Source organism: Falco peregrinus, chromosome Z (genome assembly GCF_023634155.1).
Source record: "Falco peregrinus isolate bFalPer1 chromosome Z, bFalPer1.pri, whole genome shotgun sequence".
NCBI classification, from domain to species: domain Eukaryota; kingdom Metazoa; phylum Chordata; class Aves; order Falconiformes; family Falconidae; genus Falco; species Falco peregrinus.
This window is the reverse complement of record NC_073739.1, coordinates 29,706,952-29,720,493: the sequence shown is the minus strand read 5'-3', so window position 1 is coordinate 29,720,493 and position 13,542 is coordinate 29,706,952. Positions and strand designations below refer to the sequence as shown.

Below are 13,542 nucleotides of genomic sequence, written 5' to 3'. Positions count from 1 at the left end.
AGAGCTGAAGGTTGTGATCAATGGCACAGAGTCCAGCTGGAGGCCTGTAGCTGATGGTGTACCCCAGGGGTCAGTACTGGCTCCAGTCCTGTCCAGCTTACTCATCAATGAGCTGGGTGAAGGGGCAGGGTGTCCCCTCAGCACGTTGCTGATGATGCAGAACTGGGAGGAGCGGCTGATGCACCAGAGGCTGCGCTGCCATTCAGCGAGACCTGGACAGGCCAGAGACCTGGGCGGAGAGGGACCTCATGGAGCTCAACAAAGGCAAGCGCAGGGTCCTGCCCCTGGGGAGGGACAGCCCCAGGCACCAGCACAGGCTGGGGGTGACCTGCTGGGAGGCAGCTCTGTGGAGAAGGACCTGGGAGTCCTGGTGGACAGCAAGTTGCCCATGAGACAGTGATGTGCCCTGGTGGCCAAGGCCAATGGGACCCTAGGGTACATTAGAAGCACTGTGGCCAACAGATGGAGGGAGGTGATCGTCCCCCTCTGCTCTGCCCTGGTGAGACAATATCTTGAGTGTTGTGTCCAGTGCTGGGCTCCCTAGCTCGAGAGAGACAGGGAACTACTGGGAAGGGTCTGGCAGAGGGCTGTGAAGATGAGAGGACTGGAACATCTGCCTTATGAGGGAAGGCTGAGACAGCTGGGCCTGTTTAGCCTGGAGGAAAGAAGACTGATCTTATCAACATGGAAATATCTTAAGGGGGAGTGTCTAGAGGATGGGAGCAGGCTATTTTCAGTTCCCAGCGACAGGACAAGAGGCAACAGGCACAAACTGCAACACGGCAAGTTCCATCTGAGTATGACAAAAAACTTGTTTGAGGGTGACAGAGCACTGGAACAGGCTGCCCAGAGAGGTTTTGGAGTCTCCTTCTCTGGAGACATTCAAAACCTGCCTGGATGCAACTCTGTGCAACTGCTCTAGATGAACCTGCTTTAGCTGGGGTTTGGAGCAGATGTTCTCCAGGTCCCTTCCAGCACTGACTATTCTGTGATTCTACAATAGCTCTGTATTCTTTTATCTCCAATTCTACTATTACTGGATAAAGAAAAGCACAGGGGCTCAGTCTTCTATACTTTTGAACTATGATAGGCAAAACGATGTTCTGTCATTGTAAAATTATCCAGGAGTTAATTGTTCTGGAGGCATCTTTTTCCTACTTGTCACCTGATGGTTGAACAAGAAACTTGCCCCAAGGAAGAAGGGCGTGTCTGTTCTCTGGAGCTGGTGGTAAGCATTGTGTAGGAAGAATGTAGAGCACTTAACGAACTTCAAAGAACAAGCTGGGTCTTTGGGCTGCAAGCCATATTGTTTAGTTGGAGAGGTGTCTCATAGGCAAGTGTAGTACCTCAGAATGCAGACCAAAACTCAGCAAGATGTAGCACATTAGAGACTTGCTTCAAATAATACCATTAAGAAATACTTTCTTAATGAACTGCTTTTTCAATCAGCTAACTTTCAGGGGAAATTTAATTATAATTATTCTCAGCATTTATATGCATTTTGTATTAAGGTGACACAAATTGTTTGGCATAGCCAATAACGAGTGTGAGGTGTTTTAATAGTTAATTTTTGCAGTTTTAAAATCCAACAGACTGTGGCATGGCTTTTAACCCTATATAATTCCTGAAATTATATTATTATGGTCCATTGTGGGGTATATTAGTAATAGCTGCAAAATACTTCTTTTTATTCTCTCTCTAGAAACTGTTCAAAAACATATAAAATATGTATTATCCATTACATAAAATGTAACCATTTTTGTAGAAACTGTATTTTACTCGGATCTCTTTTTGTAACTGTGGTTTGGCACCCCTAAATAAGCTATGCCTGCGTTTGTATCCACCTATGACTGTAGTCAATGTAATTGATCCGTAGAAATGGCTAATACAGGTTCAGTTATCATGAAACTTTCCTGGCTATGAAACAGCCTCCAAATTCGCCTGTTTCTAGAGAACTGGTTGCTTTTTTCTCAAGGAGAACCAAATGGTTAATGACAGCATGTCTGAACTATCCTAATTAGCATACCAAAAGCTCCACCCCCGAGCAAAGAAAGCCCCCTCGCACAGAACATGCCAGATTGGGGGTGGGGGAAGCAAAAAAAGATGGAGACGAGTCTCGTAAGGGCGAATGAGAATTAAGCGTGACGAAACATAATCGTAAACCACTGTTCAAAGGGTATAAAGTGTTTTACCATGGAAAAAACAAAAAAAGGAAAGCAAAAGTTTGAGTGGAAAGAAGGGCTATATGGGCAGCATTACTTAACATGGTTGTAACAAACTTTTTCTATGGTACAATAGTGTTTAATTGAAACCACAGCAATATATCCCATTTTGAGTCAATTTTGCTTCAAGGGAAAAGGAATTAAGAATTTTTTACCGCCATACTCCATTTGATTGTTGTTAGTTGTGCGTTTATGTTTTATGCGGTTAAAATATTTTTATATTACAAGTAGTCTTACTTTACTTATCTGTATATTTTAAGGCAAAATCAGAATGCAGTCAGTCAGAACGTTCTGATCCATTCAAGTAATTCGAATTGAAAACGTTAAAATACTTTTGCTGTGCACCTCCCTGAAAATGTGCAAAGCTCTGGCATTTCTCACTGAACAGAAATCCAAGTTTCCACAAGGTTCACTTCTATGCAAGGAAAGACAACAATAAGATTAGATGAAGAACCGTTTGTAGTAAGTTTGGGGGTAAATATATTCAGCAGCCTCTGCTAAGGGCACGTCCATCCGAGTATATCCAGCATCTACGCAAATCCTGACCGTGTTAATATAATCAACATCCCTCTCCGTCAGGAAAATAACCTTTTTTTTTTTTTTTTTTTTTGCAAATCAAAAACCAAGAAACCCACCCTGTCATAAAAAGCATGAAGCTGAAAGGGCATACTGGGTAACAACCGGGAACGCCGGCAGCGCCGCCGCCCGGTGTAACGCGTGACTCGCCGGGGCCCCGCTGGCACACGGTAGGTGCCACGCGGGAGCGTCCCGGGGACGGCTCCGGTGTCTCGGCCCCGCCGCGCTGCTGCGCGCCCGGGTAACCCCCTGGCGTCACCATGCAAGCGCTGTCAGCACCCAGTGCTCCCCGTAAAGCCTCTGTGTCAGTAGCGGTTGCCGCAGGCCGCCCCGGCACGGCTTCCCGCGCCCCGCTCGGCCGCCGCACAGGAGCTGCCGTGGCCAGGCCGGGGACGCCCCCGCCAGCGCACCGGGACTGGCTACTGGCCGGCGGCCCCGCGCAGCGCGGACACACGCTCCGTGCCCCAGCCCGGGCCGGGGTGGGGGGCGCCGGCAGCTGCGCGCCATGGGCGCCAAGCTGGAAACCTCCGCCAGCGCCGGACCCCTGCCGCGCACCGCCCGCAAGCGCCGGCCTCGCTCGCCCCAGAGCGCGGCGGCGGCCGCGGAGCCCCCGACGGAGCCAAGCGCCCCGCAGCCCCCGCGTCCGCCCCTCCCGCCGGGGCCGCTCGGCCACCCCGCGCGTAGCGGCCCCGGCAGCCCCGCCCGGCGGCGCCCGGGGCGGAAGGCGGTGGCGCGCGACCCCGCCCCCAGGCGCGGATTGGCTGCTCGCGGCGGGGCGGGCGGTGGCGTCCCGCGGGCCGCGGAGCGGCGGCGCAGTCGCGGGGCGGCGGCGGCCATCATGTCGCGGGAGTTCGAGCTGTGCCCCGGGCGTCGCATCGGCGGCGAGCAGCCGTGCTTCATCATCGCGGAGATCGGGCAGAACCACCAGGGCGACCTGGCGATCGCCAAGCGCATGATCTGCATGGCCAAGGTGGCGCGGGTTGGGCGGGGGCGCGGCGGGGCCCCGCGGCGGGCAGGGCTGCCCCGGCCCCGGCCCCCGCAGAGTTTCGCTCCGCGCCGGGTGGCGGGCCCGTTCGCCCGAGTGAGGAGGCCCCCAGGCCACCGGCGCAAGGCGGGAGGGGCCCCTCCCCGCGGGGGACACCGCGGTCGGGCCGCACCGCCCAGTCTCCGCCCGGTGGCAGCCGCGGGGTGACTTACGGGGCGGAATTTTTAAAGCAGCTACGTGGGGACAGTGGCGGTGAGGGCCCGCGAGGCGGCTGCTTGCTTGGTGGCCTTCGGGCCGTGCCTCGCAGTCGGCGACCCCCTTGTGCTGGCGTTCGGGGCCGCGGACCCGGTGTGTGGCCGGTGAGGGGCCGCGGGCTGAGGCCGGGGTGCTGAGCCGTCCCTCGCCAGCCCCCAGTTCAGGGTGTGTTTGAGGGAATGCTGGTGTCATCCAGAAGACGGCCACGCCGCTTTAAAATGCGTTGCCACATACATCAGGTATACCAGTGTTAGCAAACAGCATATCCTCCCAGAGGGAGAAGTCACGGTGTAATGCACTTGGCCTGTGACTGTGGTGTAAGGGCAAAATAGCTCAGCAAGGATGTAACTTCACTGTTAATTGTCACTTCGTACAACTTTTGGATTCATAATCCCTCTTCTACAGAGTCCTGTCACTTGTTTTCTTGTAAAATTACTGCATGACAGCTGAGCTTGGAAAATGCCACAGAAATCAGCTCTTCAAATAAGTGGCGTGCATGCTAAGAGGCGGTTCACTTTTGTAGTTTTAGTATGATCTCCTAGATCGCTGCTTTACCAAGTGTAACAGGCATTTTGAAATGAAAGGGCTCACGGCTGTGCAGGTCCTCTGTCACTCTGTACTATTCCTGTGATTGCTTCTCTTGGTAATGTGAAAACTCCACTGCAAATGGGCCCATTGGTTGCACAGTCCTGGTGTTCAAACTTGGGATGAGTGTGGTTTCACTTGGAGTTCCACTCAGTGTGCACCGGCTTGTTTTGCAGGAATGTGGAGCGGACTGTGCCAAGTTCCAGAAGAGTGAACTGGAGTACAAATTCAACAAGAAAGCCTTAGAAAGGCCCTATACCTCTAAACACTCCTGGGGAAAGACCTATGGGGAGCACAAGCGCCACTTAGAGTTTAGTCATGACCAATATAGAGAGCTAAAGAAATACGCAGAGGAAATTGGCATTTTCTTCACAGCTTCTGGCATGGATGAGGTATGTGAACTGTACTGAAATGAAAAGCAGAGTCCAGCTGCTGTATCTGTTGGTGATTACTTAGGTGTGACAGTTCTTACATGAAAAAGAGTAAACGCATGCGGATGTTGAGTGTAAATGAGGAAACTAGAGTAACTGTGCTTCTGCCAGTTCATTTGTGTCTCTACAGTGGTTGAGTAAATGGCTGAATGTTTCAGAAGGCCTGTCACTTATGCTGAGATATTTATGCATAGTAAATCCTGTTAGAGATCAGGGCTCAGTTGAACTCTATGAACAATGAACAATCATGGGAGTTCAGATCAGGACAGCAATCTGACCACTATCTGGTGGTGCCTGGTATATTGTCTCCAAGCATTTCAAACTTCCCTCTGTATTTAAACCTGATTCCTTTCTTAACTTAATCCCTTCCTCTTCCCCCCCCCCCACTCCACCCCACTATTTACTAGACCTCAGCTGGTGTTTTTAAGCAGCAGAAATGCTTATATTCCTTTTTCTTTTATTAATCTCTTGGAGAGGGTCTCCACCTTGCCCTGTTACTCCTAAAGCATTTACTGATTTTTGTCAGTGGGCTCTTGAACAGTCGCTCAGCAGCCTGTAAACTCTATAAAGCTTACCTGCTGCGGTTCTGCCTCAGATTTAACTGTTGCTTGTTGCCTACCTCAAAATAATGATAGTTACAGTTATTACCAAATGCAAGGTACAATTGAAATGTGTAAACTAGAAAGATCAGGTGACAGTTAAATTTCAATATAGATCAGATTGCAGACTGTTTTACTTTTCTTCGTGGCCTAGAAATTACAGATAACCAAATTGAAAGAGGCCTTCCAGAAGTAAGCTAGCCACTCTTGCATAAGGCAAAGCACAGCTTTGTCCTTGTCTTTCTGCAAGTAGCCTTATCCAGGATGGGACAAGAATGGGTATTTAATGTTTTAAGGTGATTTGTTCAGTGCCTCACTCTCCTTGCCATCAGAGAGAATTCTTGATGTGTCAGCTTAATCTCCTTTCTCATAATTATTTGTTCTCCCTCATCTGACATAGAAGTTTGTACTTTTCTTGTCTCTCCTCTCTGTGTATTTGAACTCTGTTATCACATCTCTTTTCTGTTTTATGTTCTCTGGACTAAGCAAATTAAATTTCTTCCATGTTTTTATGCTGTCTTTTCCAGTCTCTGACCACTGTTACTGTTTGTATTAACTTGCTGTCCCTATGGACCAAAATCCTTGAATTGCTGTGTGCCAGCTGAGGTGGTGTGAGCACCAAATGCCATAAAAGATTGCTTCAGACATCTGACAGACAAAAATGTGTTTTGCATGTATTGCAACAGCCTGATGCCATGGGCTTAGAAATAGATATGTGAAAAGAGGGTGTTATGATGTTTTTTTTTATTGTTGCCCTCATGACTAGGAGACCTGCTGAACACCACCTACTCTTTTAAGAGGAGTAATTAAATCCAGTAGTCTTGGACTTCTGTAGGGGATCTATATGGGACTTCTCTTTGGGATCTTAAATGCCCATATACCTTTTGGGGGAAAAAATCACACTCCGATGTTGAAACCTCCAGCTTCTAAAGGCTATAGTACGATGCCAAACACCTTTCATATGCAGCAGCTAAGATCACTTTCTACCTCTGGGATCCCTCTTTTTCTCAAGATGCAGTGCTCCTTTGTGTGTGACCTCATCAGCTAAGTAACAGTACTGAGTACTGGTACATGTTTGTGCTTTTTTTTTTTTTTTTGAACAGTAATTACATTGCAGAGCTCCTAAGATTTCTGGTGGCATTTCTGCAAGACACGGGTTTGGAACTTTTGGCAAGCATCATCACATAAATTGACGTTAATAAGTCCTTGCGAATACATCAACTTCTGTAAATTGAACATAATCTCTGGAACTTCAGTTATGTCAAAGAGGTTATTTGTTTAACTGTGTGAGGATATCGATGAAGTGATGTGTGAAGTAAATATAAAAGCTATGAGTAACTCCTTTATCTGCTCTGTTCCGGTGTGTACTGGAGACAAAACAGGATCCCATTGAACCACTCCCTTTAACGTCGTCCCTGTTGTTTGAGATTACTTCCTGTTCCTTAATTCTCTTACAGAAAAGCTGCCAATTTTCAAGACGTATTTACCTAATAAAGAGTGGTCTTAGTTATGAGGTTTATCCATCATACTTAATTTTGTACAATCTCCTCAGATTAGATACGTGGCTTTTTAATATAGTGTCGTCATTGTCTTCATGCATAATGCGTCTTAGTGAATAAACTATATAAAGGAGATGTTATGCATCCTAGGTACAAGAAATTGAATCGGCATCATAATGACAATATAAAAATTAGACTGAAGAAGGTGTGATTCTCTTCTGGATGTTAGTGCTCTTTCTCTGGCACTAAGTAACTGTGACTGCAACAAAGAATGAGCTGAAGTAATAAGTGTTCGTGGGTGGTTGAAAGGGGACAAAGCTAGGTAACTATTTCATTGTTTCCCCTGGATGTGAATGGAGGATTTCAGGATCTTTTGCCTGTGACAGGTTTGGGATTTTCTCCCTTAAAAGTACTAATTTTCAAAAGGCCCCTTACTGGTGCAATACTGATTTACATGGAGCCTCCAATAATTTCTGAATATAGCATACACGTTTTTTAGAAGAAGGAAAAGTATAATTAACATTTGAATAAGCTGTTCTATAGTTTTTGGCATATTTTATATTTATTTTCTAGTCTCTCTCCCAGAAGCACATGCATTTTGGATTTCCCTTTTGGGGCACTTAACTTTTTTTTACAAGTGCTTATTCAGTGTGCTCAGACAGTTTTTTAGAGTGATAGATCTACTCAGGTAAACTACTTGCAGTTTTAAACACTGTTTGTGGTTTAGTATTTCTGAACTGCAGAAAGTATGTGGCGGGAAGACTCTTTGTGTTGCATGCAGTACCTTTCCCCTTCAACAGCCAAGCTCCCATCTGCAGGTAGTCGCTGTCTCTGGTAGTGCCAAAAAAAGAAAACAAGAATGCTGTGGCCTGCAAGGTCATTTTGAAGTCAGAGGAGCAGTGGAGCTCACCTGTACTAAGAAGCTGTACCTACAGTTGTTTTAAGCAGCTACAGCTGGGAGACCAAAGAGACTGCCTTGGGACAGGGATCACAGTCAAAAACCTGTGGAAAATCTGGTTTTGTAGTAGAAGTATAAAAGAAGGCACCTAGGTAATACTTCACCTGGAGGAAAGTCAGAAACTAATATCCTCTGAATAGTAAGCATTATTTCAGGAGCAGAATATTTCTGATATATATATATAACCTATTTAATTAAGCTTTGGCTTTGCTGTTTTAAAGGGTTCTATATTTGCCAGCATGGTGCTACTCTGATAACAGCTGAACTGGTGTGTTAAAATGCAGTGGTTTCTTTTCCTTGTAGATGGCAGTGGAATTTCTACATGAACTAGATGTTCCGTTTTTCAAAGTAGGATCAGGAGATACAAACAATTTTCCATATTTGGAAAAGACTGCAAAGAAAGGTAAGCATTTTCTTTTGAGCCATCTTGGTAAACATTGCTGTGTGTAGGTAAGTTATTAGATCTTTCCTCTAGTTGATTTTGGAAAAAACTCCACAGTACTTTTAGAAGAAAATCACCCTCAGACTTGGGGAATAAAAGGTTCACCCAGCTTTCTTGTCTAGTTTAACCTCAAGAATTTATCTTGTGTAGCTTTGTTACAGATGTAGGACAAAACATGTGCATGTTTTCTAATGGCTAGGTCGCCCAATGGTGATTTCCAGTGGGATGCAGTCAATGAATACCATGCATCAGGTCTATCAGATCGTGAAGCCCATCAATCCAAACTTTTGCTTCCTGCAGTGCACCAGTGCATACCCACTTCAGCCAGAGGATGTCAATCTCCGTGTTATATCGGTCAGTGAATAACCCAGAATGTGGCATGGGTAGGGTACCAGAGAGGGGCTGTGCACTTCTGTTGAGATGTATTTCCAGATCTTAGGCATGCTGGAATTTGCTTCTGAGAAGTTAGAAGATGTATCATGTTCCTCTAATTCATGCAAGTGTTGAAGTAAAATTATCCATTGGATCCTCTTTTAGAAGAATCCAGCTTTGAGGAATATGATAAAGGATATTACTGGAGCATTCACAATTAAACAGAGGAAAATATGATACATGGTTAACAGGTTAACGCTGTGATTTTTAGTGCAACGAAAAAGTATGTAGACTGTTACCATTAATTAAGGACGTAATCCTAAATAGAGGGCTAGAACAAACCTTTGTTAAAAACGCTTCATGTGAGTTTCAGAGCAATGAAGAAAATGGATTAGGACCTTGTACAGTTTCCTTCACTGAAAATATTACTTGGATATGCCTGATAATGGTGCAAGAAAATTTCCCCAGACAGGCCAGTGTTCAAGCACTTGCCTAGCTTTACGCACACGTAGTATGTTATTTTTAGTGGAACAGGACATGCATGCATTTAATTGCTTTTGGGATTGGGTCACTGTCCCTTATGTATGGCTGAAAGGATTGGTTCAAATTTTAAATACAAGGTTGAAGAAATCTGCTTTGGATACAGGTTAAGTTTAACCAGTCCACTGCGTTCTTAGATGAAAATTGAGCACTACTCTTATTACTGTAACTTACAGTGATGTGTGTAGGCTTTGAAGACCTTGAAGAGTACAACTGAATTAAAAGGAAAAGTGTAAGAGAAGTTGAAGAATAGAACATAACGCCTTTTCCTTGTCAGTACTGATAATCCTAGTGAAATTCTTAGAACATGACGGTCCGTAATGTAGTGTGACTTGTTGAATATAGAAAAGAATTCATTCTTAGCATAACCAGCTGCTTGTTTTATTTATGCACAGTAAGTGTCCATGGTTTTTATTGCAGTTATCACTGTTAAATTTGCTTTGTCTTTTAAATTGCTACCTTGGTAATTCAGACCAACTCTGTCATGATTCAAGGCATATCAGTCGGCTTTTCCCGATATCCCCATTGGCTATTCGGGGCATGAAACTGGCATAGCCATTTCAGTGGCAGCTGTGGCTATGGGTGCTAAAGTAGTGGAACGCCATGTGACTCTTGACAAAACATGGAAAGGAAGTGACCACCAAGCATCCCTGGAGCCAAATGAACTGGTAGAGTTAGTGAAAGCCATCCGTACTGTGGAAAAAGCGATGGGCTCTCCAGTCAAACAACTCCTGCCCTGTGAAATGGCTTGCAATGAAAAGGTAACCGTTGCTTTTGATTCATGCATAGCTGAAACTTACTTAGACCTATAGCTAATAACTCTCTCTTCAGAGAAATAGCTTGCTAATTGTTTATTGCAGCAGTATTTCTGCCTCTGCACTCAAAAATGCATGTGTGGTGTTTATGCTTAGCCCACTGCAACGTTAAGTGTAGACCTGTCATTTCCTATAAACTGCTGATTCTGGCACTCAGTAGCCATTGTTGGCAAAGCATAATGTTGGCAATTTTGAGTATAATGGAGTTCTGTATGTATTATTCAGTGATTAACTAAGTTGGGTAGAATCATGGAATCATTTAGGTTGGCAGTTGAGTCCAACCACTAACCTAACACTGCAGAGTCCACCACTAAACCATGTCCCTAAGCACCACATCTATACATTTTTTCTTAAATAACTCCAGGGATGGTGACTCAACCATCTTACTGGGCAGCTTGTTCCCATGCTTAACAACCCTTTCAGTGAAGAAATATTTCCTAATACCCAATCTTAACCTCCCCGCATGCAACTTGAGACCATTTCCTTTTGTCCTATCACTTGCTACCTGGGAGAAGAGACTGACACACGTGTCACTACAACCTCCTTTCAGGCAGTTGTGGAGAGTGATAAGGTCCTCAGCCACTTTTTTGCCAGACTAAACAACGCCAGTTCGCTCAGCCACTTCTCGTAAGACTAGTTCTCTAGGCCCTTCATGAGCTTTGTTGCTCCAGCACCTCTACGTCCCTCCTGAAGTGAGGGGCCCACAAATGAACACAAAATTCAGGGTGTGGCCTCACCAGTACGCAGTACAAAGTACTTGGTAATAGAAATAGGAATAATAGGTCTCTATGACTGTGTACGGGCTGCTTTTACACTAAGTTAGAATACTAGTCAGTCTTAATCAGATTCCCTCCATTCTGATTCAGAAAAATTTCAGGGAGCCATTATCTGATTTCAGAAAGGATCTGGATGTTCCCAGCAGCCTAGTTACAGGCCAGGTTTCCAGGCTAACTCAACCTTCATGTGGAATAAGAACTGATGGGGAGGGCAGTTCCACACAACCTGTTCACAACTAACCGCAGAATACTTTTTTAGCCTTTTTTGGTATACTGAGCCTAGGAATGTGTTTGACAAAACTTTCTGTTTTTTTTTTTCATTTCTTGACTGTAGCTGGGAAAGTCTGTTGTGGCGAAAGTGACAATTCCTGAAGGTGCAGTACTGACACTTGATATGCTGACGGTGAAGGTGGGAGAGCCTAAGGGATTTCCCCCAGAAGCCATCTTTGATCTGGTGGGCCAGAAGGTTAAGAACAAAATTGAAGAAGATGAAACCATCACTGAGGAAGCAGTGGAAAATCATTTCAAGAAAGTGAAGTGCTAAACCAAAGCACTCCATTCCATTTTCATTATATAGTACTGCACTACTGCACAACATATTTAAGTATAGCAGCATGGTAGATTAGAAGAGGTGTAATTATGAAGATCCAAGCAGGTTAGAATTTTCAGGTTCTCATTAGTGGAAGTTCTGAGGCAAGTGGATCTAAATGATGAAGAGTAATTTTGTTAGAAACCGTATAGAATTATGTCTAGAAAATAACCATGCTCCTCCTTTCTCCATTCCACTTAACCTAGATTAATTTGGAGTTTTGTCAAACCTAAGACCACAGTCTGCTGCTTTCCAGCTTCCCTTTTCTGTTAATAATACAGTAAATCACAATAACTTTATCTGCCCTTTGAACTGTTCTAACCCCATATCTTCTGATGTTCCTCTCTTTTATGCTGTTTTCCTTACCCTTACGCCAACAGGATGCTAGTTGCAGTTGAATGCAGATGAGTGAAAGTTTACATACACTGAACAGAAGACTACACATGCAACCCGATGGATCTGTCTCAAGATGAAAGCCTTAGGATAAGGAGTCTCAAGATAAAGCAGTGGGTTGCAGGAGTCTGCGCTCTGGGGAAAATGAGGTGCTTGAGAAAGCTAAGTTCCCAAGAGACAGCACCAAGAAAGGAAGCAAACTGGATATGTAGAAAGGTCCCATTTAAGGGTCAAGAGAAAGATTAAGGGAGGAAAAGTAGATCTGGGATGGGTCAGTGGAAATAAACTTAACCAATGCTTAAAAACAAATGTCAAAAGCATCTGTTGTTAGCGGAGTGATGCCTGGAATGTTAAATCACTTCTGCAATTCATTTGGGTACCTGTTTGTACCTGGGCGCAACCTCTCAGTTAGGAGGCCAAATACTTGTGAATATTCAGCAGCCTTATTCCTGTACTAACAAGAAAATACATTGGATTTGCTCCCCACCCCCCGACACTGGCGGTTTAGGCAGCTAAGGCTGGCAGCTTGACTAGATCACATCACTGTGCTCCAGCGTGACTGTCAGTGCTCCTCTTGTGTGTTCTGCTCTTGCATCACAGCTTCTCGCTTTTCAAGAAATGCAATTCCACTCCTGTCAGCTTGCTGCTCTTCCCTTTGTCCAGGAAGAAGCCATATGGCAGCAGCTGCAAACCAAACATCCCTCAATTAGCTTGGTTAGCATAGAACTTAAAACTGCTTTGCTATAATTCTGCATTTTTCTGTGGTGGAATCATTTACTAGTGACGGTTATTGGGAACTTGCTACCTCTTTGTCTTGAGTTGGTGAAGTATTTTGAATTTGGTGGTGGTGTCTCTGTATTTGTGAGCTGTTAACTTTTAATATGTTTACCCTTCTGCAGTTCTGAGGAAACTGCCTTTATATAGGATACATATATAGGAAGCAGAGATTCTTTGAATCATGTGCTTGACTGTATGTGAGCTCTGACTGATGCAGTGTGCTTGCCTTACATTAAAAAACTACTCAATTGTTGAAGGATTTTTTTATTTATTTCAAATTTGAAAAATTAATTTAGCTTATAAAACAAGCCATTGTTACTGTGTTTCAGCCTACGGTCAGACCTTTCCTCTGGCAGCACCAGTGATGATTCCAGGGCCTTCAGTATTTTAACACCGTAAGATTACCTGACCTGCTTCAAGTAGCAGTGGTTCTTCACTGCAGCAGGGCTGGTAGTGGCTGCTGTAGACATACGTTCCAAAAGTTTCCAGGACTTTAATTAATGTAATGGGAAAAAAATAAATTATACCTATACAGAAACTTGCAAGTTTCTCTTTCTAGTTTTATGTGGGCACACCTTTATCCAGCTGCAGTTAAAGAGCCTGTGCAAACAGGACACAAAACCAGATTAAACACAAGTGCCCTACTGACCAAGTGTTTTTATTGCACCTGTGGGTCCTTCAGGTATTTCATCTTCTATTTGGGATGGTACAGAACTGTTTCTCATGCT

General features: G+C 44.8%; 1 protein-coding gene across 1 annotated transcript; it reads left to right on the top strand.

The window, feature by feature from the left end:
- The first annotated feature begins 3,587 nt into the window (after nt 1–3,587).
- On the top strand, nt 3,588–13,070 carry NANS (N-acetylneuraminate synthase). The gene is made up of 6 exons (XM_055791321.1): nt 3,588–3,768; nt 4,800–5,015; nt 8,414–8,513; nt 8,752–8,906; nt 9,959–10,225; nt 11,390–13,070. Exons 1-6 carry the CDS (start codon nt 3,637–3,639, stop codon nt 11,597–11,599), a joined length of 1,080 nt encoding a protein of 359 aa, XP_055647296.1. The 5' UTR covers nt 3,588–3,636; the 3' UTR covers nt 11,600–13,070.
- The last annotated feature ends 472 nt before the right edge of the window (nt 13,071–13,542 follow it).